Source organism: Calonectris borealis, chromosome 18 (genome assembly GCF_964195595.1).
Source record: "Calonectris borealis chromosome 18, bCalBor7.hap1.2, whole genome shotgun sequence".
Classification (NCBI taxonomy): Eukaryota; Metazoa; Chordata; class Aves; order Procellariiformes; family Procellariidae; genus Calonectris; species Calonectris borealis.
In genome coordinates, this window is record NC_134329.1 from 4795643 (window position 1) to 4817905 (window position 22263).

Consider the following 22263-nt stretch of genomic DNA (forward strand, 5'->3'; position numbering starts at 1 on the left):
AATGTATTACCTGATGTTTATGGTGGATTTCTGTGTGTTTGCCACCATTCTGGGACATTCCTTGCAGGTAGCAATACACTGCTCCCAAGGTGCATGGTAAAATAACTGTTCCTGCCTTAACTGAACAGCCTGTACATCCCAGTTCCACTTGCACATGAGTAAGTTTGATAAGCTCATCAGAAACGATCAGGCTTTAGAGTTCCCATAAAACCAAAGCATGTAGTAATGTAGTTTGTGGTTGTTTGGTTTGGTTTCTGATGCAAGTGAACGTTGATTCCTTTGCTGATACAGAATGTAGTTGTTGTACAAAATGTGAGCATCACGCTGGGCAAGCACTTTCTGAAAGGGAACTTGAGGCATGCACAAGTATGGAACTGATGCCTTCAAAGGCTTTGACAGCCTGTATGCTCAGCCCTATGCTACCTAAAATGGAGACCAGCTCTAGTTCCTGGGATGCTGTTGATCTCTTGGTATGATCCTCTGTCAGCTTTAGGTAGTTTCTGTTTCACATACAGAATCTTTGCTGAATTATGAAAGGAGAAATTTTATGCCGTTTTCTGCAGATCCCTGGGCTCTGAATTTTCTCCCATCTATATTCCTCTCTGGATGGAGAGGAATGTTACCCTCTCTTTCAGAAATGTTGCAAGAGCATTGGAGCTATGTATTCTTGAACCTTGCCTGTAGTTGTGGTTTCTGTTTCCACCAGGTGACTCACAAAGCAACAGGAAAGGTGATGGTGATGAAGGAGCTGATTCGCTGTGATGAGGAAACACAGAAGACTTTCTTGACAGAGGTAGGAGCAAGATTTCAAAAAGCTTCTGAGCCAGTAGTGTGATGGAACTCTCTTCCATCTTCTCCAGAGAGAAAGTGATCATGCCAGCAACCTGGCAGGCATCAAGGTGCTGAGGAGGGAGGCATAACATGGGGAAAAGCTGACGTGAGCTGATTGTTTGCTGCAGTGGAGTGTGACTCGCTTACACTGAGCAATCGACATGGCTTCAGCTTCCAGTTCATTAATTTTTCAATGATAAAAAGCAGCCTGAGTCTGAGGCAAATTGAGCTGTGCAATACATAAAGGATTTATCCCTTGAGCCTTGTGCATAAATACAAATGATGGGGGCCAATATCTGTAAGATATTTAAGACTCCTGCTGTATTTAAGCTAAACTGTTTTCTTGGTGGCTGCCTACCATGTTTTTCAAAGTCAGATTTAGCTTAAAGACAGCTCCCTAAACACCTAACACTGCTATTCCGGCCCTGACACATGCAGTACAAACCAGATAGCTGCCCTGGAGAGCTCCTGTCTCTTAAAAGTTAGCCAAACTCAAGGATGCTCTCTGTAAAGACTAGGATCAGGTTAATTGCACAGCATGAAAATGAAGAGGCAACAGTTAATTGACTGCCTTAAGGTTGGGGTTTGAGTGTACCCTGTGATCCCTGGAGAGGACCTCCAGCACTGGAGTGCTTGGCACCATAGAGCAAATCTGTCAGGACTTGTTCCATTCTCTTCTTTGGGGTGGGATGTCTGTGCTTCCCAGGTGAAAGTGATGCGCAGCCTGGATCACCCCAATGTACTGAAGTTCATCGGTGTACTGTACAAGGACAAGAAGCTGAATCTCCTCACTGAGTACATTGAGGGGGGCACCCTGAAGGACTTCCTCCGCAATGCGGTGAGTACGGAAGCCTGGTAGACCTCTACTCAATGAGGTTGACAGTGTGGTGTTAGTTGTACCAGCCTTACGGTGCTTGTTGTTAGTCTTCTCCTTTGGAGCTGGGTGGAAAAGCTGCTTCTTAGCTGTGGGTGGCCTGAGGCAGGAAGCGTCTTCTTCCTGGGGCTGTATCATCTTTCTCTGACTGCTGCAGGAGTCCTTGTTGTGGAGGAATTGCTGTCGCCAGCTGGCTGGTAAGATAGCCCCTGACCATTGAGGACTTGTCTTTCAGGACCCGTTTCCCTGGCAGCAGAAGGTCAGCTTTGCCAAAGGAATTGCCTCTGGAATGGTGAGTCGAACTGTCCCTTTGTCACAGGATTAGCTGCCTCAGCAGGGTGGTGTGTGAGGGGTTGTGGATGCTCCCTGGCTACTAGCAACTGGTTGTTGAGGTCTGTAAATGTGAAGGGACGTACTCGCCTGGGAACCCCTAACACCAAGTTTTCTCCCTCTGTTTCCAGGCTTACTTGCACTCCATGTGCATCATTCACAGAGACCTGAATTCACACAATTGCCTAATCAAGTTGGTGAGCTACACCTCTGTTCCCCACAGCATGCTGCTCCCCTCCTTGTCATCTTCCTCCCTTGGTTTTCTCCCCATGATGTTCCCTCTTTTGTCAGGGTGGAACTGATTTCAGAGAGGCTTTTAGCGCCCTAAACAAGGGGGCTTCATCTTCACGTAGGATTTTCCAGACTGATCTAGCTTTCACTGTTTCTTCATTCTGTTCTCTTACTGCCTTTCCTATGGTAGCATCTCCTATTAACAGTCACGTTACGAGAGTTAGTACAGCTCCGTTCCTTACCTCAACTATGAAATGTTCTCTACAACTGCTTCTGTTCTTTTAACCACTTGATGACTTTTTTTATTGGCACTCAGGATTCAGACAAGTGTGCGGGTGTGTGCAGATGTGCGTGCTCTCTCTTTTTGAAATGCTAGGTCACAAGATTTTTGCGTAGCTTCATTCCCTCAAGCCTTGCCCTTGTTCACTTGGCTGGAATATGGGATTAGCATGTAGGCTTCAAACGACCCAGGATGAAAGTCTAAGTTAATTCCCAGCCAGGTAGAATAGGAAGGTCTTAAAGGAAAGGTCCAGGTTTGCCCTGGCAAGTGTAGCCAAATTGATGGGATTAGTCTTAGCGACCACACAGGAAATAAGACAATAAAGAGAGGAAATGATGAGTTGGAATCGTGAATTGGGTGTCTTACATCTGTCTGGACAGCTTGCTACGCTCACCTGGCTGCAGGAAACCTTGCTAGTTGCCCTTACAGTGTAGTTGATAGTGAATTGCAGTTGATAGAGGAATTGCAGCCTCTTTGCTCCCGAGAGGAGCTGAGAGGAATCAGTGGCTTGTACTAAATCCCTCGTGTAGGATAAGACAGTGGTGGTGGCTGACTTCGGTCTGTCTCGGCTGATTGTGGAGGAAAGAAAAAAGCCCACTTTGGAGAAGCCATCTGCCAAGAAACGAACCCTACGCAAGAGTGACAGGAAGAAGCGCTACACGGTGGTTGGCAACCCATACTGGATGGCCCCAGAGATGCTAAACGGTAAGATACTGATACCAGGGTGCAGGTGAGGAGACAGCCTGTGACGAGGTATAGGGATGATAGGATTACCGAAAGCTTCTGGCCCCTAGTAACAATCAAACCTATTAGAGCCTATGGTTTTAGCCCTGCTAATATGGGAGCTTATTTATACACACAGGTACCCTAGCTGCACTTCTCTTACAGTACCTGACCTGATAAGCTTTTGTACCAGCCGAGGTAACGTTTCTGGCTTGACAGCAGGATTCTTCAGGAGGGCAACAGACCTAAACTCGCTATGGTCCAGGTAACAGGGAAGACAAAAGAGGCCTGAAATAAGACTGAACCTGAGATAAATTTCTATTATAGCCTCATGCTTTGGAACTGCCCCTTGAGACAGGGAATCATTAAACTCCAGGATGAGGCTTACGTGTGCTGTTGCGTAGATCCAGGGAGAAGTCATCTGCTGCCAGGTTTGCTGAAGTCTCAGGATTGGGGTGGGAGTTGTCCAAGTGCAGGGAAATATGGGTTTTGGCATGCAGCCCTCAATTGCATTAAGGATGAATTATATCCCTTAGGGGAAAAACTGCCCCTGCAAGAGTTGAGGTAAGGGTGAAATACAATGGATACAGTTTCCTCCTAATGAACAGGTCGGTCTGACCAGGCTGGGCAGTTTGGCTGGCCATGATATCAATATTGTCCAGCACAGCCCACCAGGGACTGGAGGACTGGGCTCCTCTCCCCCAGTTCAACTCTTGTCCATATTGCTTTCTTGTGTGCTGTTCTGTTTTCCTTCTCTCGAGGCTTACAGGCCCTACTGGAGTCTGAGGCTGCTTCTCAGAACCTCTCTCAGACCTGGCATTTGTCGAGAGAACAGCAAGAACGTAGTCTGACATCACCTCTCAAAGCAAGGCTGTTTATCAGATACTGGCTTGGGAGGGGAGTGTCTGTAAGCAGAGAATGGCATGCTGGAGCCAGTCTGCTTTCCCAGATTCAAACTGCTGCTAGTGTGTAATTTATTATCGCTGCAGTCACTGCAGCAGGGAGTGGGCACTTGCTGGCTGCTGGGGAAGCTGAACATTGACTGAGTGCACTGTAGAGATGAACTAGAACAGCAATCAATGGAAATGGGCAGAAACCTTCCATAGTTAGCATTTGCTCAGGCCTCTGATACACAACATTTCCCTGTGTGGTCCTGTAATTCCCCAGTAGAAGAAAGAAGCAGGATTAAAATATGTGATGGCAGTGTATAGGAAGATGCAGTTGGTATACATATCTTGGGGATTTAAGCCTTGCTTTGTCTCCTGTTTTAGGGTCCTCTAGGGAATAGGCTTAGTTAAGCTTTGGACTGGCAGCTCCTGGAATAGCTGGATGGGGAACTGTCTCTCAGAGAGCTGAATGTCTTATGTTTCCTGCAGGACAGAGCTACGATGAGACAGTGGACATCTTTTCATTTGGGATTGTCCTCTGTGAGGTAAGACCAGGACATTACATGGCATCTTTAATGGACTTCACCTTCTGCATTGCCATCTCCTTGCACCCATTGTGTCAGCCAGTTCTCTCTGTCTGGGTGTGCAGTCTGTGTCCTAACAGCGCAGTGAATTAGGCTGGGAGTACAAGCTTACCCTGCCCCTGTTCCCTCAAGGAAGATAACCGTCTTGTAACTTTTTGGTCGCAGAGAGAGTTTCTTCCTGGACTGAAAGAAATACAGAGGTTCCTCCTGGGCTGAGAGAAGCTGTAAAAATGTCCATCAAGTTCTGATTGAGCCCTGGTGTCCAGTTGAAAGCAGACATATTCCCTAAAACTGTGATACTTTTTTCTTTTTCTACTGCCTCATTAAAAGAACAATCAGCTGTATAATCTCAGCAAATTCAGGGCCTCTACTGTGGATGGCACTTCACTTCAAAGAAGGGGAAACTGAAACCTCCTTGCAGGTCGATTAATGAAGCCTGCACCCTGAAGTCTGTTGGCTTAGTTTATCTCTGAGCCAATGCACAGTCTTCCTGTTACATCGGGCTTTTCTGTCTGCAGAGAAAAGAGCAGCACTCAAAAGCTGCAAGGTATTTTCAGTTTAAAAGGTGTTTATGACAGTGGAAATACAGATGAAAGGTGGGGTGTTATGTGTACGGATAACGCAGCAGTTACAGGAACAGGAGAGGAGACCAGCACAGTTTCATCTTCAGCATTTGGATGAAGGGGACAAAGAAAATATCTGTGCATAAATCTTTATGGCCTCATCTGGAGCTCTATTTACACTGGGCCCTCCTCTCAGAGAATGTTGTGGTTGTGAGTGATAGATTTAGGAACTTGAAAAATCTGTATGTGGGATTAAAACAATTGTTTCATCTAGAAAAAAGACAAATAAAGGGGTAGTAGCATATGAACATTTTCCTTGTCACCAAAATAAAGATGCTAAAAAAAGAAGTTACACACTCAAACAGATAAGGAAATAACCCTGCCAAAATACATAATGGGCGTTCCACTGTCTAGTTACAGGATGTGGTTGTTCTGCTGAGTTATTGGCACAGAAAAGCCTGGGTGGTTATACATAATACCCTTTTTGTGATACCCGATGAGGCTTTAAACCTAATACTCTTCCCCATGTGAGAGTCTGTATTGACATTGACCTTGGCTGAGTCTGGATCACCCCACAGCTCTCCGCTGTGGGTTCCCTCCCTCCTACTACACTTTGAGTCCTCTAGTGCTGGAGGTGGTGAGTGCACCTCAGCGGGGTAGGTGGTGAGCACTGGGACTTCTGAGTGCTGGGGCAGGGTTTCTCTCTGTTCCACCCAGCCCTTTCCTCTGGCGGCTCTTGCCTGCAACCTCCTGGGCATTGGTTATGGTTGTTCTTCTCTCCGCCCCTACGCTCTGGCTGTCAGTGGGATTTAATCTAGTAACAGAGCAACTCAGAATTTGTGGTGCTCTTGACTTCACAGCATCATTTAGGACAGGCTCCATAGACTGAGGAGCTTTGCTGGTGGTGTGGTAAGATTGTGTGAGAGGGGAGAGATGGGATGGTGATGCAGGTTGTGTTGATTACCTGCGATCAGGAGGGGCTGCATCATCCCCAGCAGCATACAGCACAGTAGCTGATCCAGGAGCAAGACACTGTCGAGCCCTCTGGGAAGTGCACATCATTGTGTATCTTCTAGCAGAGAAACCCTGGGTAGAAAGAGGCAGCGTCTGGGCGTTCACAACAGTGGCCACATCGCCAGGTCTTGAAAACGTTTCATGTGACGTTTGTCTGTATGCAGTGCCTTGCTCATTCCCCTGTGCAACTAGCCCCGTTGGAAAGGAGGAACAGTGTTTCTGCTCTTTCCCTTGCACCCTAATACTTTGAAGGAGCCTCTGCCCGATGCTGAAGTTCCCTGTTTGTTAACACTCTGGAACTGTTGCTGTACTTAAGCGCTCCTCTCATTTTTCCCTAGATCATAGGCCAGGTTTATGCTGACCCGGACTGTCTCCCACGCACACTGGATTTTGGCCTTAATGTCAAGCTGTTCTGGGAGAAGTTTGTTCCTGCTGACTGTCCTCCAGCCTTTTTCCCTCTGGCTGCTATTTGCTGCAGACTGGAACCAGAGAGCAGGTAGGTTTGGGGTCTGGAGGACTCCTCTTTGTAAGCCTGGAGGATGTGTCTGTATCCCCTTGGTGGAAGGCTTGCTCTGCACAGAGGGTGGAACAGAGCTGTATTCCAACCTTCTGTGGGAATGCTCAGAGGCTTCCACATGAGGAGAGACTAAAGACTCATCAGCTTGGGAGAGAGACTGCTGTATATGGTAGAGGTCTCTGAAACAATTTCTGAGGCAGAGAGGGTAAAGGACGAGTGATTGTTCAAGGTTTCTCGTGTACAAAAAGTAGGGGCAGACTTTGGCAGCAGCTCTGAAATGTGAATACTTCATTTGATTTCAGTTGTGAAACTTGTAGCTTCAGAACAGTGTTGATGCCAAGTAGGTTCCAAAAGAGCCAGATCTCCCTGGTCATTGGCTGTAAAAACGGGTAGCCCAGACAGATGGGATCTTTGCAGTCTCGGAAGCTGAGTGGGGAGGAACCATGTCCCTGCTCACACCTCTGTGCATGGGACAGTAGCCTGGATTGAAAACTGGCTCAGCCTTTCCAGATGCTGTTCTGCTTCCTCTTTCCCGCTCACATTTCCACACTGCTGCTTCTAGGCCCCCTTTTTCCAAGCTGGAAGATTCCTTTGAAGCGCTCTCTCTCTACCTGGGAGAACTTGCCATCCCCCTGCCATCTGAGCTGGAGGAGCTGGACCACAACGTGAGTGTGCAGTACGGACTGAACCGTGACAAGCTACCTGAAAACACAACCTAGTCAGCTCGTCCTGCTGCCTGCACCACTTCCACTGGAGTTGACATGAGTGACAGGGAGGGAGATGCACTTCAGCCACTTCCAGGGCATTAATGGGGCACCACGCTGTGCGTTTGCTGCATTGCCTCTCTCTCCTCACCCAACACCCCTCCTCTTGGACATCCTGATTCACTGTGGATTTCTGGCATGTTTCAGAAGCAAAAAGGGCTGTTTCCTGCCAACTGCACCTAGGAAAGCTGCTCAACACTATTCTTCTGGCTTGAGAAATGTTTCTCTGGCCTTTTCAGGCTTCTTCACTGTGGTGCCTTAGAACTTGGCTGCAAGCTGTGAAGCCACTCTGGCCTGTCTGCCAGGGAGGGAATTGCTATAAGAGACTCTCCTGCACAAGGACCAGCACTTCTGGAACTGCTTCTCCCACTGACTACCCTGCTCAGAAAGCTTGGGAAATTGGACATCTGGCAAAAGGCCCCACCAGGACAGCGTGTGTGTGTATGTTTGTGCATGTGTTTTCCAGAACAACCCCCTGAAATTTTAGCCTCCAACGTGCATCAGGGGAGAGAGTGAAAAGCCCCAGGAATTGGGCAGCTCTCCTGAAATACGTTGTCTGTGGGGAAGCGTGTATAAATTTTTGTTTTGGTTTGGTTTTGTGGGTTTTTTCCTCCTCTGTCTCTGAATACCTCCAAAAGCCTGCCTCGAAACACTAAGACTGAGCTCTGCTTGTCCTTGCCGATGGTGAACAAAGCAGGCAGCAAATGAGCCACTTGAGCGTTTTCAGACCTGAGCCTGCACAGTGAGTGTACCTCCCCAAGAACCGTAACCTAGGTGAAAGTATTTGAACCTGAATGTATAGAACTGCACTAGGCACTGGCTGTGGACATCCCTGGAGTGCTGAAGCTGCTTGAGCTCTCGGCCTGTGGACGTGAGGTGACAGAAAGGGCGGCAGAAGGTGCTCTTCAGAAAGCCAAAGGTCTGAAGTGGCTCAGACATTGTACATGGACAATGGCAAAGGGGGACACACCCAAGGTTACTTAAAGGGTGGACTTGTCATGAACAGAAAAGTGCTGGAGAATGTCCCATCCTCCCAGGAGTGGCAGCTGGAGAACTAATAATTCAGTTGCCATTACCTCATCTTTTCCTGCAGGCTGTGTAAGTTGCTCCCTTTGAAGGTCCTTCTTGCAGCTCCTGCTGCAGCACCTGAGCTGATTCTCCAAGCAGAAACTTTCCTCAGGGTCATTCCCTGCTTTTGGGGAGAAAAAAGGGCTTGGAATCATCAGGAAGTGGGTGGGGGTGTTTTTTCTTCCAGCACTTCTTTTCTTCCTCCCTCGGTGGGAGAAGGAAGAAAGCTACTGCTGCAGTAGCTCATGTGGTTGGCAGTACTGAACAAAAAGCTGGCTCAAGTCCTGCTCTTAAGTTTCACAAACATCTTGGTTTAACTGGATTTTTAGTGTGCTCCTTCCGCCCCCGCTCCCTTCAGTATTGAATGGTGGGGAATGGGTGTTAAGTCTTTGCTGATACTTTGATTTCCTCCCCCTACCCATGAGTTTAAAGTATTACGTAAAATAACATGGGACCAGGCATCACCTGACAAAAGGTGTGCATGGGGGGGCGTGGTTTTAGTCTGTGTAGTGGTGTTTTAGAAACACTGGGGACTCCCTGTGCTGTGGGTCAGTGGAGGAGCCTCTCTAAACTGGGTCCAGTGGATTCAGGATTGTTAATAGGATTTGCCCTTTCTTTCCCCCTCCCGGGCTGGTTTATGAGGGGACCCTTGAAGGGGAGAGTCCTGGGTGATGTGTGGGTGGGATTTATGAACTGTGATTTGCACAGCTCCATGTTCTAACTAAATTAAAAAGCAGTAAATGTATGCTATGAAAACAAGATTTTGTTGTCTTTGTGTTAGATAAAGCAGGAAGCTTTAACTTTCTCGGATTTCTGTTGTTGTCACAAAATGGCAACATCAAAACTGCGCAGATCAGGTATTATCTAGAACGCCCTTTCTTGAGCTAAAGGGCTCTGCCACATTTACAGAACTATAAAGACGCAGTGCAAGTGCTCTATTGTACTATTTACCTGGAGTGATTGAAGAAGGTGTCAAGTTTTGTTGGTTGGTGGTTGTTGGGTTTTTTTAAGGGTGGACAGGAATCAGCAGAACATGGAGCCTCTCTCGTTTTCCTTTTCTGATCCAGGGATAAAAATACAGCCTGTTCTTAGGAACCTCTTATTCTGAAATATGTAGTTCAAGGGGCATTTGTTAAGGCAACAACTGAACAAAAATGCTAGTTACGTCAGTGCCTCCTGTAACCTGCCGTGCTCCGTCTCCATCATGCTTTCCAATGCGAGGCCCTGAGGGATGGAGCGGCACCTGAGCGGCACCAAAGCAGAACTGACCTGTGTCAGTGCAGGAAGGGGCTGTAACTGAGAGTGTCTCCCACGGGCCAGCCTGCTTAGTCAGCACAGCTCACACACCCACGGCTGCTTTTCAGGAACAGTGTCCCAGTCCAAGACTGGGAGCAAGGAGACAAGATCCATGCCCCTTGTCAGCTGGTGAGTGGAGGCACTGCTTGTAGGGATTTACCTTTGGGCCTGGCAAACTGAAGTGGCATCTTCCCTTCTCCTCAATTCGAAGTCTGCAACAAGCAAAAGCATGCTGCTCTGACGGGAGGAATGTACAGATGAGCCACAGTCCACGCAGGTCTACAGAGCATTTTTCTTTTAAGCTTTAATACAAGGTAGCACAATCTGCACCTTCTCATAATGAGGTATTTAAAACATTTTACAAAGAAATGGTATTCAAAGGCATTTAAAAATAAAATGTTTCCCTTTTCTGAATCAAACATTAACACTAAAACCCCTGCTGCCAAGTGCTGCTCCCTGTTAGGCCCACAGCTATAAAGCAGATGGCTAGAAAACTTACTTGAATGGCTTGAATCCCCTGAGGTGGGGATGGATGTTTCCCTGAACTGGCCTTACCTTGGTGCCATTTGGGAGACACTGCAACAACCATCCCTTCCAAATCCCCTGAAATGCTAATAAAAGTTATTATAAAACCTCTCTAATAGGGCCAGGCTCTGTAAGTAAGTAGTCCTGCTGCACAAGCTGAGTGTGTGTGAAGGAGGCTGGGCCAGGAGCCATGGTGTAACTTTGAGATCTTGCAAGAGCAGCTGCCCTGTCCTGCCCTTAGAGCAAGAGCTGCTGCATCACAGCCAGGGTGACCTCCACAGCTGGCTTGGCCACTCTGTTCAGAGCTGGCTCTGTAGAAAGCCAAGGGAATTCGGAAGAGAATGTTATCTATCCTCAGTGCTCAATCTGCTGTAGGGCAGTTTGTTTTCTTCACAACTATCTACTGCTGGCCTTTGGTCTCCTGATCTGTGTAAGTGAGCAGGAGGCACAGACCACCTGGACACCTACAGCTGTGGCTCTGCATGTAGCACCACAGGGGAATGGAGATGTGGCCTCAGCCCTGGAAGACCTGGATTTGTCAAGAGCTTGAGAAGAGCTTTTCCAAATTGACACTGGGGCTAAACATAGAGCTCCTGGCCAAAGCCATCCCTCAAATAAACTCTTCCTTGGAAAAAAACCTGATCCAGTAGCAGGATTCTGGACAGTGTCTCCTGCTCTCAGCCACTAACGCAAAAAGGCAGGAACTATAATCAGAGTGTAATTATCTAGCGAAGTCTGACGTGAAGCTCCCCTCAGTCCCTGCAGTACTGCTCCCTCCTGGGGTTCCAGGCTGAAACTTAAGTAACAGTGCACACTGTTAAATAGGAAAGGAACACAAAAAGAGGAAGCCAAGACCACGCTCCGGGCTATGGGATCTGTGGCCAGTTGTGAGCCTGGCCCATCATCCCCCCCAGCTCCTTGGCACGCCATGGAGCTAGGTGGGAAGAAGCAGCAGGGCCACCATACCAGTCCCCAGCTGGTCATGCACTGAATGGTGTCCCTCAAACAGATTGTGATGCATAGCCCATTGCTCTGTCCCCCTGCATCACCTTCATCTGGCTTTCATCAAAAAGAAAACAAAATAGAAATGAACACACGCAACCCCCACACTCACAGTGGGAAGCTGGAGGCTTTGCTCAGCCTGTATTGCTCCTGCCTGAGCTGCTCAGGCACCAGGAGTACCGGCCTGCCCCATGAGCGGGCCACTGCCATCGTGTGTGTCCTCCACAGGTGTCTGGTTGGTGTGCACCACGATTGTGTTCTCATCTACAAGCTCGCAGGCAGGATTGGTGAACGCTGAGAGTGGCAGTGTGATGCGCTGCATTTCACGCTCATAAACCTTCTGTTCATGCTTTTCCTTCAGGTCTTTCCCCCTAGATTAAAAAAAACAAAACATCTACATGGATGGGGTGAGTGCCACTGCTTGAAGGCGGAGTCTCAGTAAAGGTGATATAGTGGAAAAGAAGGAACTCCGCTCTTTAAGAAACAGATGTTTCAGCTACATACAAAGGGCCAGAAACATTCCCTATTGTAAGCAGAGGACTCCATGTGAGCAGCTTTAAAAAACAAGCAGCCAAGTGAAGTCTGTCCCTCCCTCATAAACTGGCTTATTCACAGACATTGCTACAGCTAAATGATGACTGTAAAGCCAGGCTTCTCCTTCAAACCATGGAGCTGACAAATGTTTGTAGTCCCACAGCACTGCCTGGTGCAGGCCCAGAGGAGCAGTGAGACAGTGCAGAGCCCACTATGGTTGAAAAGAGCTTCCGTAACATGCTTCATCGCATAGAAACCAATACCAGAAGTGGTGACAGATTCTGCCTTTTGTTGCAGCAAACAAACCTGTGTAGCAAATTAAACCGTTCCTGAAAGTATTAAAGCTTACTTCAGAGCTGGCCCTGTCTTCTGCCGCTGCCACTAACAGCTTAATACCACAACCAGCTCCTCAAACCTACCTCACTCTCACCCTGTTGCTAAGGGAGGTGACATCCCTGTAATTTGTACTGAGGAAGAACTGCCTTGCTTTAAAAATGGATGGCATTAATAGCATGTTGTCTCCAGAAAAGCTATGTATACCAAAAGCTACTAAACCCATTAAAGGCTTCTCACCACACCTACCCAAACCTGCCAGCTTGCTCATGCAATTTTGAGAGCAAGGCAAGGAGAGAGAGAGACAATAAACCTGCACTGCAGCCCTGTTGTGAGCTCTCTGAGATTGAAGAAGCAAAGCTGCATTTGGACAAAGCTCAACGTTGGTCTATTGCTTCTTCCTGCTGAAGATAGGAGTGAGGTGGGACAGGCACCACTCACTCCTCCTGGGGCTTGTGATCCCAACCAGGCAGAGCTGCTGGGGTTTCCTGTCAGCACATAAGCATTTTGGCTGCTTTTCAAAGCTGCCTACAAGCGTGCAGTAGTGGCTGCCATTCCTGCCAGCACACGAGACAGCATTCTCTGAAGCGACACCTCAAATCAGATTCCTTGACAAGCAGCGCTCTGTGTTTTGCCCTTATGTAACACTCCTCCCTCTGTTTTTTTTCTGTCGGCATTTATTATAAACACTTACATAAGGACATGTCCCAGCTTGGGAAAGGGCTCCTTCTGCTTGGTTGTGTCAGACTGCTGTCAAACAGCCAAAATACAGAACAAACCCTCCCAGAGAGGGAGCCTGGGCCTTCACTTGCTGCAGCGACATTCACTGCTGTTTGTTAATCCTGCCCTGTCTCTTACAACTAAGCTGCTTGCTACTACCGCTAACCTCAAATGCTGCTGAGCTACAGAAACATTTCTGCCCAACACAGTGAAGCGGCTAAACAAATCATAACTTAAGCGTGACTCAAAACTGATCTTAAAGTATACGAGAGCTTTGGTAAAATGAACTTTGCTTGACAAAAAAAAGTCAAAACTGATCTTAAAGTATACGAGAGCTTTGGTAAAATGAACTTTGCTTGACAAAAAAAAGTACTACTTGATATTCAGCTTCATAGGATACAATGCATGAGTGGCAAAGAATTTGCCAATTGTTTTTCTTCTAAAGCTAGCTAGACTAGAGAAACAGGGGAACAGGTGGCCTGTTAGGAGGATTGTTCTCTTTCTGATCACAAAAAAAAACTTACTGTGAAGGCACCTGTGATCTGCTCTCTCCAGCTCTTATGTAAAATTCAGCTCCCCTGGATGCATCTGAGAAAGCCACATCAAGGCACACATGCACACACACACACACACGGACAAAAAATGAAAAGGGCAGTTTCAAGCTTTAAATGGGACAGAATACCACATTGATGGGTGAAAGGGAGAAGAATGGGATTAACTTTTAAATAGGTCTATTCCTCAGTGCAACAAGCGAAACTTTTGCACAATGTGCCATATCAAAACATACGCTTCTGTCTGCCTTTTCATTAGGATCTGGTTGGGTCTGCAGGTGCTCAGACATTCTTGCCCTATATATGTTGCTTCATGCCTACACCAGCTTTTGGACAAAGGAGAATAGCCACTGACCTCTTATAGATGTATCCCAGGACAATGCCAGCTCCAATGGCAATGATTATCACCATCATGATCAGCCCCAGCACATACCCTGTGAAGAGAGAAAGGAAAGAGGCAAAATTAGAGGCAGTAGATCCAGCTATAGCATTGCTTTCAGAGCCTCAGAGCAAATACATCCTGCCAGAATTACAGGTATGGATCCATCACATGATCCTGGGTTTGTACCTAGTGTCCCTAAGTCCTTCTTTTCTTTGGAGTTCATCTGCACTCTCTGACTGATCCCAATGACGGGCTGCACAGCAGCTGCCTCGCTCCGGGAGGGCAAGGTATCCGCCGGTTCAAACACCTGGTCGACCTCCTGAGAAGTACCAACTGCTGCTGTAGGGACTGGGGCTGTGGCAGCTCTAGCATCTGTTGAGAGGAAAAACAGACATACAAAATACGAAGCACTGATGAGTACTCTAAAACAATATGTGCCTTGTGAGTGGGACAGATCTAGACTGGTATCACTGAACCGCCTTCAATGTGCACTGACAAACACTTGTTCCCTCTTCAGTTGTTGCCAGAAATCCTACCAAGGCAGACAAGAAATGTCCTCCTCCCCCCACTTTCCTTTGACATGAACCTATTTTAAGAGTGCAAGGCACCACCACAGACAAGACAGAAGTCAGACAGTAGAACGAAACCCAGGTTCAGCGCGTAAGTCCAGGGGATACACAATGATTTCATTTAGTGTATAGATCGATACACAGGCTGCAGCTTCAATCATGCTGAACAGACATGAACAAGATGATGAGAATCTCCATCCCAAATCTCCCAGGAGCCTATTTATCTCTCTTCTGCCTCAATCTTCCTGACACAGGAAGGTTTGACAGAAGGAGACTCCAGCTGGTGTGAAAACAACCTGGCGACGTTCTTCTTACCCAGCCCCTTTTTGCAGCCACGTAGCAAACTCCTCTAGCATGATGGACAGGCTAAGGCAGAGCAACGCTTCAGGCAGCACAGCCACTGACTAGTACAGCAAGTTCCTCCTCAGCCAGAGCCCAAACAAAGGTGCATAAGGATGGATGCTCATAGCACGGACTCCTTCCCAGCCCTGTGGATTTTTTATCAACAGCATTGAAAGATATTAAAGGTAGCTCCTTCTTTCATGACACAGTTAAAGTGGAAGCTGTAGCACAGTAAAAGCTATGACAGTGGAAAGTAGATATCTATTACCTGTCCTAAACAAAAAACCCCTACTTTTTGGAAATGCTATGCACAGAATGCATCCACACCTGAAAACTCTCTCCACCTGGATCTCACCCCACAGCTGGCAATAACTCCGTGTGGATTTTCTATCTGCAGCCATTTTGAGTCCTCAGTGGAATGTGAAATGGAAGTACAGAAGGGGAGTTAGAAACAGGAAATCAAGGTCTCCTGCACTGCACAGTGACTTTATGTAGGGTCAGCTGAACTAAGGGATGCTGCAGGACACGACTACAATAAAAAGGTGCCCACTCTGACACGCAAAAATAGCCAAACCCCTTAAACATGAAAATGGTGTATTGGCTGAAAGGTCAAGTAATCTCCTGATCCCAAAGCTGCAGGGCTGTTTTGAGTAAGGGTCTTGGCAGCAGAACATTTGTTTTGCTTCATCTGTAGGGAAAAGCAGGCAAAAAACGAGCAAAGTGAAGAAAAGGGGAGGGTGTATGTGTGGAGGGAAGTGTTTACGTGCAAGGATAGCCATCCCGAGGGACAGCGGAGTGCGTAAATCTTGAGGGGCTCAGAAATAAGTAAACAGTTCAAAAAAACCCAAGTGGTTACTTTGGCCTCAGTCAATACTGACATCTCTCCCTGAAACAGGCTTCAGCTACGGTTCTTCTCTTGGCAAACTGTTTCGCATCCTGACTATCCAGGAGGAATCCAGTGTTTGGCATTTTCCGTTTCTTACTGTCCTCCCTGCAATTCTCATTTTCTCCAAGTTCTTTCCCCCGACCTGTACCCAAATTCACCCTGGCACTCGTTTAGCAGCAGGACACTTGTTTAGACAGCGGTAACATGCCCCACAGTAATAGTCTACCAGCATCTCTGCACTTCCTAGATGCCCAGACCTCAGCCTTTTTCAACACAGCTAAAGAGCCCTATAGTGTGGGCGGGGGGGGGGGGGGGGGGCAAGGCTTTGCACGGGCCTTTTCTGGCACTAGTGGAAAAGCTCTAGGGGCGGAGCAAGGCACAGCTGGGAGGCAGATGTGCACACAGAGGCGAGGGCCGGAGGGCAGCTCCGGGTACGCTCCGTTCCTGGGGGAGGGCAGGAAGTGCTGCCACAGCCCGGGGTTGTTTGTGCGCAGGGGGGACCCCATCCTGGTGACAAACCCAGCCCCCAGCGGCAGGAGACAGGTCGGGGAGGGCAATGCTTGCGGAGGGCAGGCGGAGAAGGGGGACCGGCGGGGGCAGGTCCTACCTGAGCACGGGGCGATGTCGCAGGGTCTCCGCTCGGGGACCCCGGCGGCGCCTCGGATGTAGCACCAGGGCGCGGCGTCGCCGTCCGGGTTTCTGCAGCTGCTGTGGTCCTCGGCGACTGCTGGAGGGTACCGGACCGTAAGGGCGGGGGCCGCCGCGGCCCCGGCGCCCCCAACCCCCCGCTCCCCCTATATCCCCCACCGCCGGCTCCCCCAGCTCCCCGGACCCACCTGCCGGGAGCGCGGCGCCGGGGCCGCTCCGTACCGCCAGCCAGTTGAGGCACGGGGCGCCGCCGGAGGCTACTCGCCGGCTTCCGCGGTAGGACGCGCCGTTGCCGCGGAGGCACTCTGCGGAGAGACGAGGCCAGGCCATGCGGGCGGGCCGGGCAGCCCCCGCCGCCCCCGGCCGCTCCCCAGCACGCCCCCCGCGGATACGGGTCGGTCCCCCCCGCCCTCCCCGGGGGGTCTCCCCCCGAGACCGGCCTTTGTCCCTCACAACGAAGCCGGGCCGGGCCCCCCGGGCGGGCGGGCCGGCACTCACCCTCGGCGCCCCGGGCGGCCAGCAGCAGTGAGCCCAGCAGCACGGCGCCCAGCACCGCCGCCCGCCGCGGGCCCCCGCGCAGCATCCTCGGCGCGGAGGGCGAGCAGCCGCCGCCAGCCCGGCCGCGCCGCTCGGCTCCGCTCGGCGCCGCGGCCAGACCTGCCCCGGCTCTCCCCTCCGCGGTAAACAACCGCCGGGCTGCGCTTCGCCCCCCCGCCCCGCAGCCGCCGCCGGGTCCTAACGCTGCCGCCGCCCGCCCCCGGGCGACTCACGGCCCCGCCGGGGAGCCCCGGGAGGGGAAGGGGCGGCCGCCGCGGGCAGGGCTCGGGGCAGCCGGAAACCTGCCGCTGCTGTCCCGCCTCCGCAGAGGGTCCCCCGCTCCGCAGTCCCGGGACCGGGCGCCGCGATGGGTGCTCAGTACCGCGGGGGCCGTTTGGCTCGGGAGGAGCACGGGGAGACGTCCCCGAGGCGCAGCTCCGCGTCCCCGAGCCTGTGCGCTACAGCCGCAGGCAATTCTTGGGCCAGAAGGGGAGACTCCCGACACGGAACTAGGCTTGAACCGCTGGCTGTGGCAGGGAAAGTGTCTGTCTTCAGGGACCTAAAATTGCTGTCTCCCCTAGAGAACTACCACGAAGGACTAAACTCTCCTGCCCCGATTCTCCCTTTGGGTTCCCTTAGCTCTATAGAGAGAGACCGTGCGTGGGGGTACACGCTGCCACGGAAGCTGTGCACCTCCACGTTAAAGGTTTGCATTCTCGCCTCTGCTGATCGATTGCTTTGGCGCCACATACTCTAAGAGCTGTGCCTGCTTATAGAAAAACAAGGTAAACAGCCCGAAAATGCTTCAGAGCAAGACTATCGCAGACATCATGCTACCATGATAAAGCCTCTCTGCAGACATTTCAAATGGATTACAATAGACACTTCTGTTTCCAAACAGGCAGAGGTATTCAGATACTGCAATGCTAGTGACTGTACACAAGCATCTGGAGTCATCAGCAATGTTTCTATTTTACACCCGTGAAAAACAAGCAGCTGAATTCTTGGTCCTGTTTGACAACGAGCTCTCAAAGGTGGCCTGGGCCTGATGGGTTTGTAGCCAAGGCACAGGCCTGCAGCACAAGGTGCTCTATTTCTGGCTTTCCCACAGAGTTCCTTCTGACCTTGGCCACTCTGTCTGCTTCACTTCTTTGCGCTTTCCCTTCCTTTCTGTTACATGAGGTACAATCAAACCTTCCTTCTCAGAAGAGGACAGGGAAGTTCCCTTCTTTTAAAGTGCTTTGAAATCACATGGAAACCATTGAACACATAAAAAGTATTATTTCTATGCCAGGAAGCTGCATGTTGTATTCAGTGTTTGATGAATCACTTTTCAGGGCAGTGCTGGCTGGAGCAGCAGTCCTTACCTTCCACTCCCAGATGTTTCCATCCTGGCAGGGCTCTCTGCCAGGCTGCTACGGGTACTTGAGTGACAAGCAGGCTCAAGGTGCTGATCCAACCCAACTTTTGCCCTTTTTTTACCAGGTCACGCACACTTGAACCCTTTACAGGCAGGTCACCTGCTGTGTCCATCCACAATGGAGCCACAAAAACCCAGATGTACCAGCATGACAGAGGGGTAATGAGGAAAACAGGTCAATTAAACAGCACCACCACTGAACATGAAACGGTAAGCCTTAGCACTTGTGTGTGATTCATGCTTTAACAATATGATTTAACACTACAGTAAATTTAGTTTAATAATGCCAGATTAAAAAAACTGCAACCAGGTTGAAAAAAAAAACAACCAACCAACCGTGTGTGTCAGTCCTGACCGACATCACCAGCTAACATGTCTGCTTTATGGCGTTACGCTCATTGTCTTCACAGACATTCCTTATGCTCTCCAGTTACTCTCTGTGAAAGCAAGGCTAACTGGAGTAAGCAAAAATTTTTAATAAGGGCTATTGAATCGGGCCTTCTGTTTGTAATAGCTCTTCATAAGAGATTTTATGGGACAAATTCCATTCAGTCAGAAACTGCAAGGCCACACATGCATCCAGAGGCACAGTCTGTCCAAAAGAGTTTGCAGAGGGCTGCCAACCTGTACGATTAATTTCTTTTAGCTCATTTCATGAGACTAGCTAATGCTTCCATGCCATCTTGCACAGAAAGCACCTCCTCCTGTATATACTGATCCAAGAACTGCAGGCTGGGCAGTAATCTCTGTGGAAACACATCTCAGACCTTCCCAGCTCTCTCTCCTGTTATGTAACAAGATAAATTTGCACTTCTCATTACACCCAGCCAAGTTCCAGCAAACAATTTGAATTTCTAGTCCACAGAAGGACAATGGAGAATCTGGGAGAAATGCAAAACCCTTCATATTAATGGTAAAGATCAAAGTCTTTTCCACAACCGACTTCCAAGAATAATTTTTTCTCTTTCATCTCTAGCTTTCTCCAGGATGAGAGAAGATGTATACCTGACAGTTTCACAGAGTTAAGTTTAATAGGATGCCAGGTGGCAGCTGTCAAAGGTAGACTCAATTGTTCTTTCTGCTGTTTGGGAATGGGTTTGCTCTTCTTGCTACTCTTTTAGAGATTAAATCTGACATTACTTCCTAGGACTTGATTTTAAAGTAACTACCCAAACTGTAAGTAAGCTAATAGCTCGGCAACAACACCCTCACATAGTTTACATGTAAAGTCTGTAGGTATATACACATACATGTGCCACAACACATACAGACATCCACAAACACTTCACAGGAGAATACATACACTATTTTTAGGAATGAGGGACATGAAGCATCCTTCCTAAACTCAGTGTGAACCAGTTTCAGCTGTGAGCTGGTACCTTTCTGCTGTTTACTTTATACAGGTTCCAGAAAGAACAATGTCTGCTTTTTCTCTCTCCTGTCTGTCAACTGCTTTCTTGTTTGTTTGTTCTACTTTTTCACCTGAGGAAAAATTCAAAGTGTATGGAGAGTTTTCTTAAAGAAGAAAAATACAAGGACGCTAACATATAGCATAGCATGCTGTGCAAAGGGAGGCAACCACAGATGTATAGCTCTGGAAGGACTCTGCAAGAAGTCATCAAACCCACCCTCCTTCTCTGGCCACAGCCAAGTGTGTTCAGATCTTCCCAGGCAAAAATTCATCTAACCTCCTATGAAAGAACTAACACGCTTTATTGTTTAATCTTACTAAATAAGATACTGGGGGGAGTAAGAAAAATCAATTTTCTCATCTAAGTATTCTTTCCCAGCCAAATTAACATGGATTGCTTAAAATGGAAAAGGCTGATCATTGCCCTCCTTGTAACAGGGCATATGTCATGTTCCCCTAACTTACCCTTTCTGCTTTCTAGGCAAACCAAAATAATTCTTCCAATTTTTCCTCAAAACTAGTTTTTCTAAATCTTTTTTCATTCCAGTTCACACTTCTCCCATTTTTCTGCTTCCTTCATACATCGCAATGCCTGAGAATGAAGACAGTATACTCTGAGGCCTCATCCACTATGAAAAGAATATTAGAGCAGTTTGTGCTTAAAGCTTAAAAAACTGTAAGCATCAAATGCTACTAAACACTATTAAGTACTTGCAACTCCAACAAAAGCAGATTTTTTTACTCCTTTGTTGCCTCTGTCTGGATCATGAAAATAACTGTGGGTCTCACCTGTAAAAAGCCTTCTGTAAGCAATGATATAGGAGTGAGAAACAAACACGCTTTATTCCTAACCTAGAAACAATCTGAATAGAAGGAAAAAACATCAGGGCTGCAACAAAAGGATCAGATACTGAGTTTATGAAACTGAGCCGAGTATAACCAAAAATCAAGACAGAGACAGTCACTACAAAGGAGTCAGTGTGGAGCGATAGAGAGAAATATCTGATTGCACTGTTGCATCCCCCTGCTGACATGTTCAAGGAGAGGCTTCCCCTCCCCCTTCAATCTGACAGCATGAGCTATTGCTAAGTAAATGCCAGCCACAGCCTCCAAGGACTAACAAGGAAGTCTGCAGAAGCAAAACAACCATATGTGATATTTCAACTGGTTCAGACTGGTTCAGAGAGTTTGCTCTACTAACTCGAAGTGCCTTCTCAGATGAGCTTTCTGTGTGGGCTGTAATAAAAGGATAGAGGCCTCAGGAGGGCAATCTGGGTCCTATTGTTCACTGACGGAGAAGCACTGCAGCTACAATTTTCTAGCATTAAGAGATTAGCACTAAATACTCTCAGCCATCACTGACTTAAGAAATTTCACACACTGAGTCCTCTCTAACAGCAACACTTCTTTGTCCTTTTTGGTCACAAACTGCCCAGTGCTTTTCCACAATTCCCTCAGCGGTTTTGATGGGCTCAACTGCCCATAGACATTTGTGTTCACACTGGTCTATTGTGGCTGTTGGAAAGGACTCGGCTTGGATCATGGTCCTTAGCTCTTTTGCCTGCTGGAGCATTCTGGAATCAGTATCTGGATCACAGACACTGCTTTTACCTGATATCCAATGGGTGTGTCTTCTAGCAAGGTACCATAAAACTGTAGCAATATTGTTAGGAATAAGGTACAGCTGTCTAAAGATGTTGCAGCCCCTACTTGCACTGTTTTTTTTTTCTACAGACGCAGGCTGCTATTGACAAAAAACAGAGCATGCATTTTTAAGGGTGGAGGAAGGGAAGATATTTTGAAAGATACTGTGATCTACTCAGAGAACACATAAGTCTTTGAGTCAAGAACAGTAGCCTTACTCTAAATTCTTTGACTGATTTGTTGTTTGATCTTAGACAAGCTTCTGCCTCAGTTTCCCATGTTAATACTAATATCACAGAGGCAGAAAGGATTAAATGTCTGCAAAGTGCTTTGAAAGCTTCAGACATGCAATATATATACCTTATGTAAAGGTATTCAAGTGGAAGGAATCATGAAGAGGGATATGCATGGAAGGTCTCAAGATGTTCTCAAGTTCTGTATGTGTAGTGCTGACTTAGATGAAAAGCACAAATAAGCTTTAATGCAGAAAGAAAAATAGAATGTGTTGTTTGGTTGGTTTTTTAAGGTACAAAAGTACCTTTGTAGCTTTCTTGTTTCTTAATTCACTGTTGTGCACAGCAGTAACTAGCAAAGCTAAGCAGTCAGATAAATTCTTGTTAGAAAACGTCGATCTAAAAATAATGGTTTATCTGCACATGAGAAACATGAAAAAGGCAGCACCAAAACATCTGGAGATTTGAGTCAAAGGGAATAAAGATTTCTGTTCCGATATCTGTTCAAATTAACTTCCAGTGAATTGGATGGGATTATTACATATCTTTCTACCAATCTTTCAT

General features: G+C 48.0%; 2 protein-coding genes across 16 annotated transcripts in view; one reads left to right on the top strand and one right to left on the bottom strand.

Annotated features, from left to right (window-relative positions):
- Positions 1-22263, top strand: part of LOC142090104 (E3 ubiquitin-protein ligase RNF185) — a 71434-nt gene that overhangs the window by 38859 nt on the left and 10312 nt on the right. For 11 of the 14 annotated variants that reach the window (XM_075167469.1, XM_075167464.1, XM_075167468.1 and 8 more), the window contains 8 exons: positions 707-793; positions 1538-1669; positions 1941-1997; positions 2167-2232; positions 3077-3251; positions 4646-4701; positions 6656-6813; positions 18477-18621. In XM_075167469.1, the coding sequence (XP_075023570.1) occupies positions 707-793; positions 1538-1669; positions 1941-1997; positions 2167-2232; positions 3077-3251; positions 4646-4701; positions 6656-6813; positions 18477-18621 (876 nt within the window). Of the gene's footprint in view, positions 1-706; positions 794-1537; positions 1670-1940; positions 1998-2166; positions 2233-3076; positions 3252-4645; positions 4702-6655; positions 6814-7396; positions 9426-18476; positions 18622-22263 lie in introns of those variants that run through there. The other 3 variants (XM_075167470.1, XM_075167472.1, XM_075167474.1) reach the window with 1 other exon arrangement.
- PIK3IP1 (phosphoinositide-3-kinase interacting protein 1) lies at positions 10243-17148 on the bottom strand. 2 transcript variants are annotated; one of them, XM_075167481.1, is made up of 6 exons: positions 16953-17148; positions 16643-16759; positions 16414-16533; positions 14196-14381; positions 13983-14061; positions 10243-11860 (listed from the first exon to the last, which is right to left on the bottom strand). In XM_075167481.1, the coding sequence occupies exons 1-6, from the start codon at positions 17035-17037 to the stop codon at positions 11653-11655; spliced, it is 795 nt and encodes a 264-aa protein (XP_075023582.1). In that variant the 5' UTR covers positions 17038-17148; the 3' UTR covers positions 10243-11652. The 2 variants fall into 2 exon arrangements, with proteins under 2 accessions (XP_075023582.1, XP_075023583.1); XM_075167482.1 differs by having other exon boundaries at positions 16414-16530; positions 16953-17116.

What these genes read in the sequence shown, in the direction of transcription:
- PIK3IP1 (XM_075167481.1), bottom strand. Translation starts at nt 17,037, where the DNA reads ATGCTGCGCGGGGGCCCGCGGCGGGCGGCGGTGCTGGGCGCCGTGCTG. An exon ending in CGACATCGCCCCGTGCTCAG is followed by an intron (nt 14,382 to 16,413) that starts GTAGGACCTGCC and finishes TCCTCTCAACAG; the next exon opens with ATGCTAGAGCTGCCACAGCC. An exon ending in CTGGGATACATCTATAAGAG is followed by an intron (nt 11,861 to 13,982) that starts GTCAGTGGCTAT and finishes TTTTTAATCTAG; the next exon opens with GGGGAAAGACCTGAAGGAAA.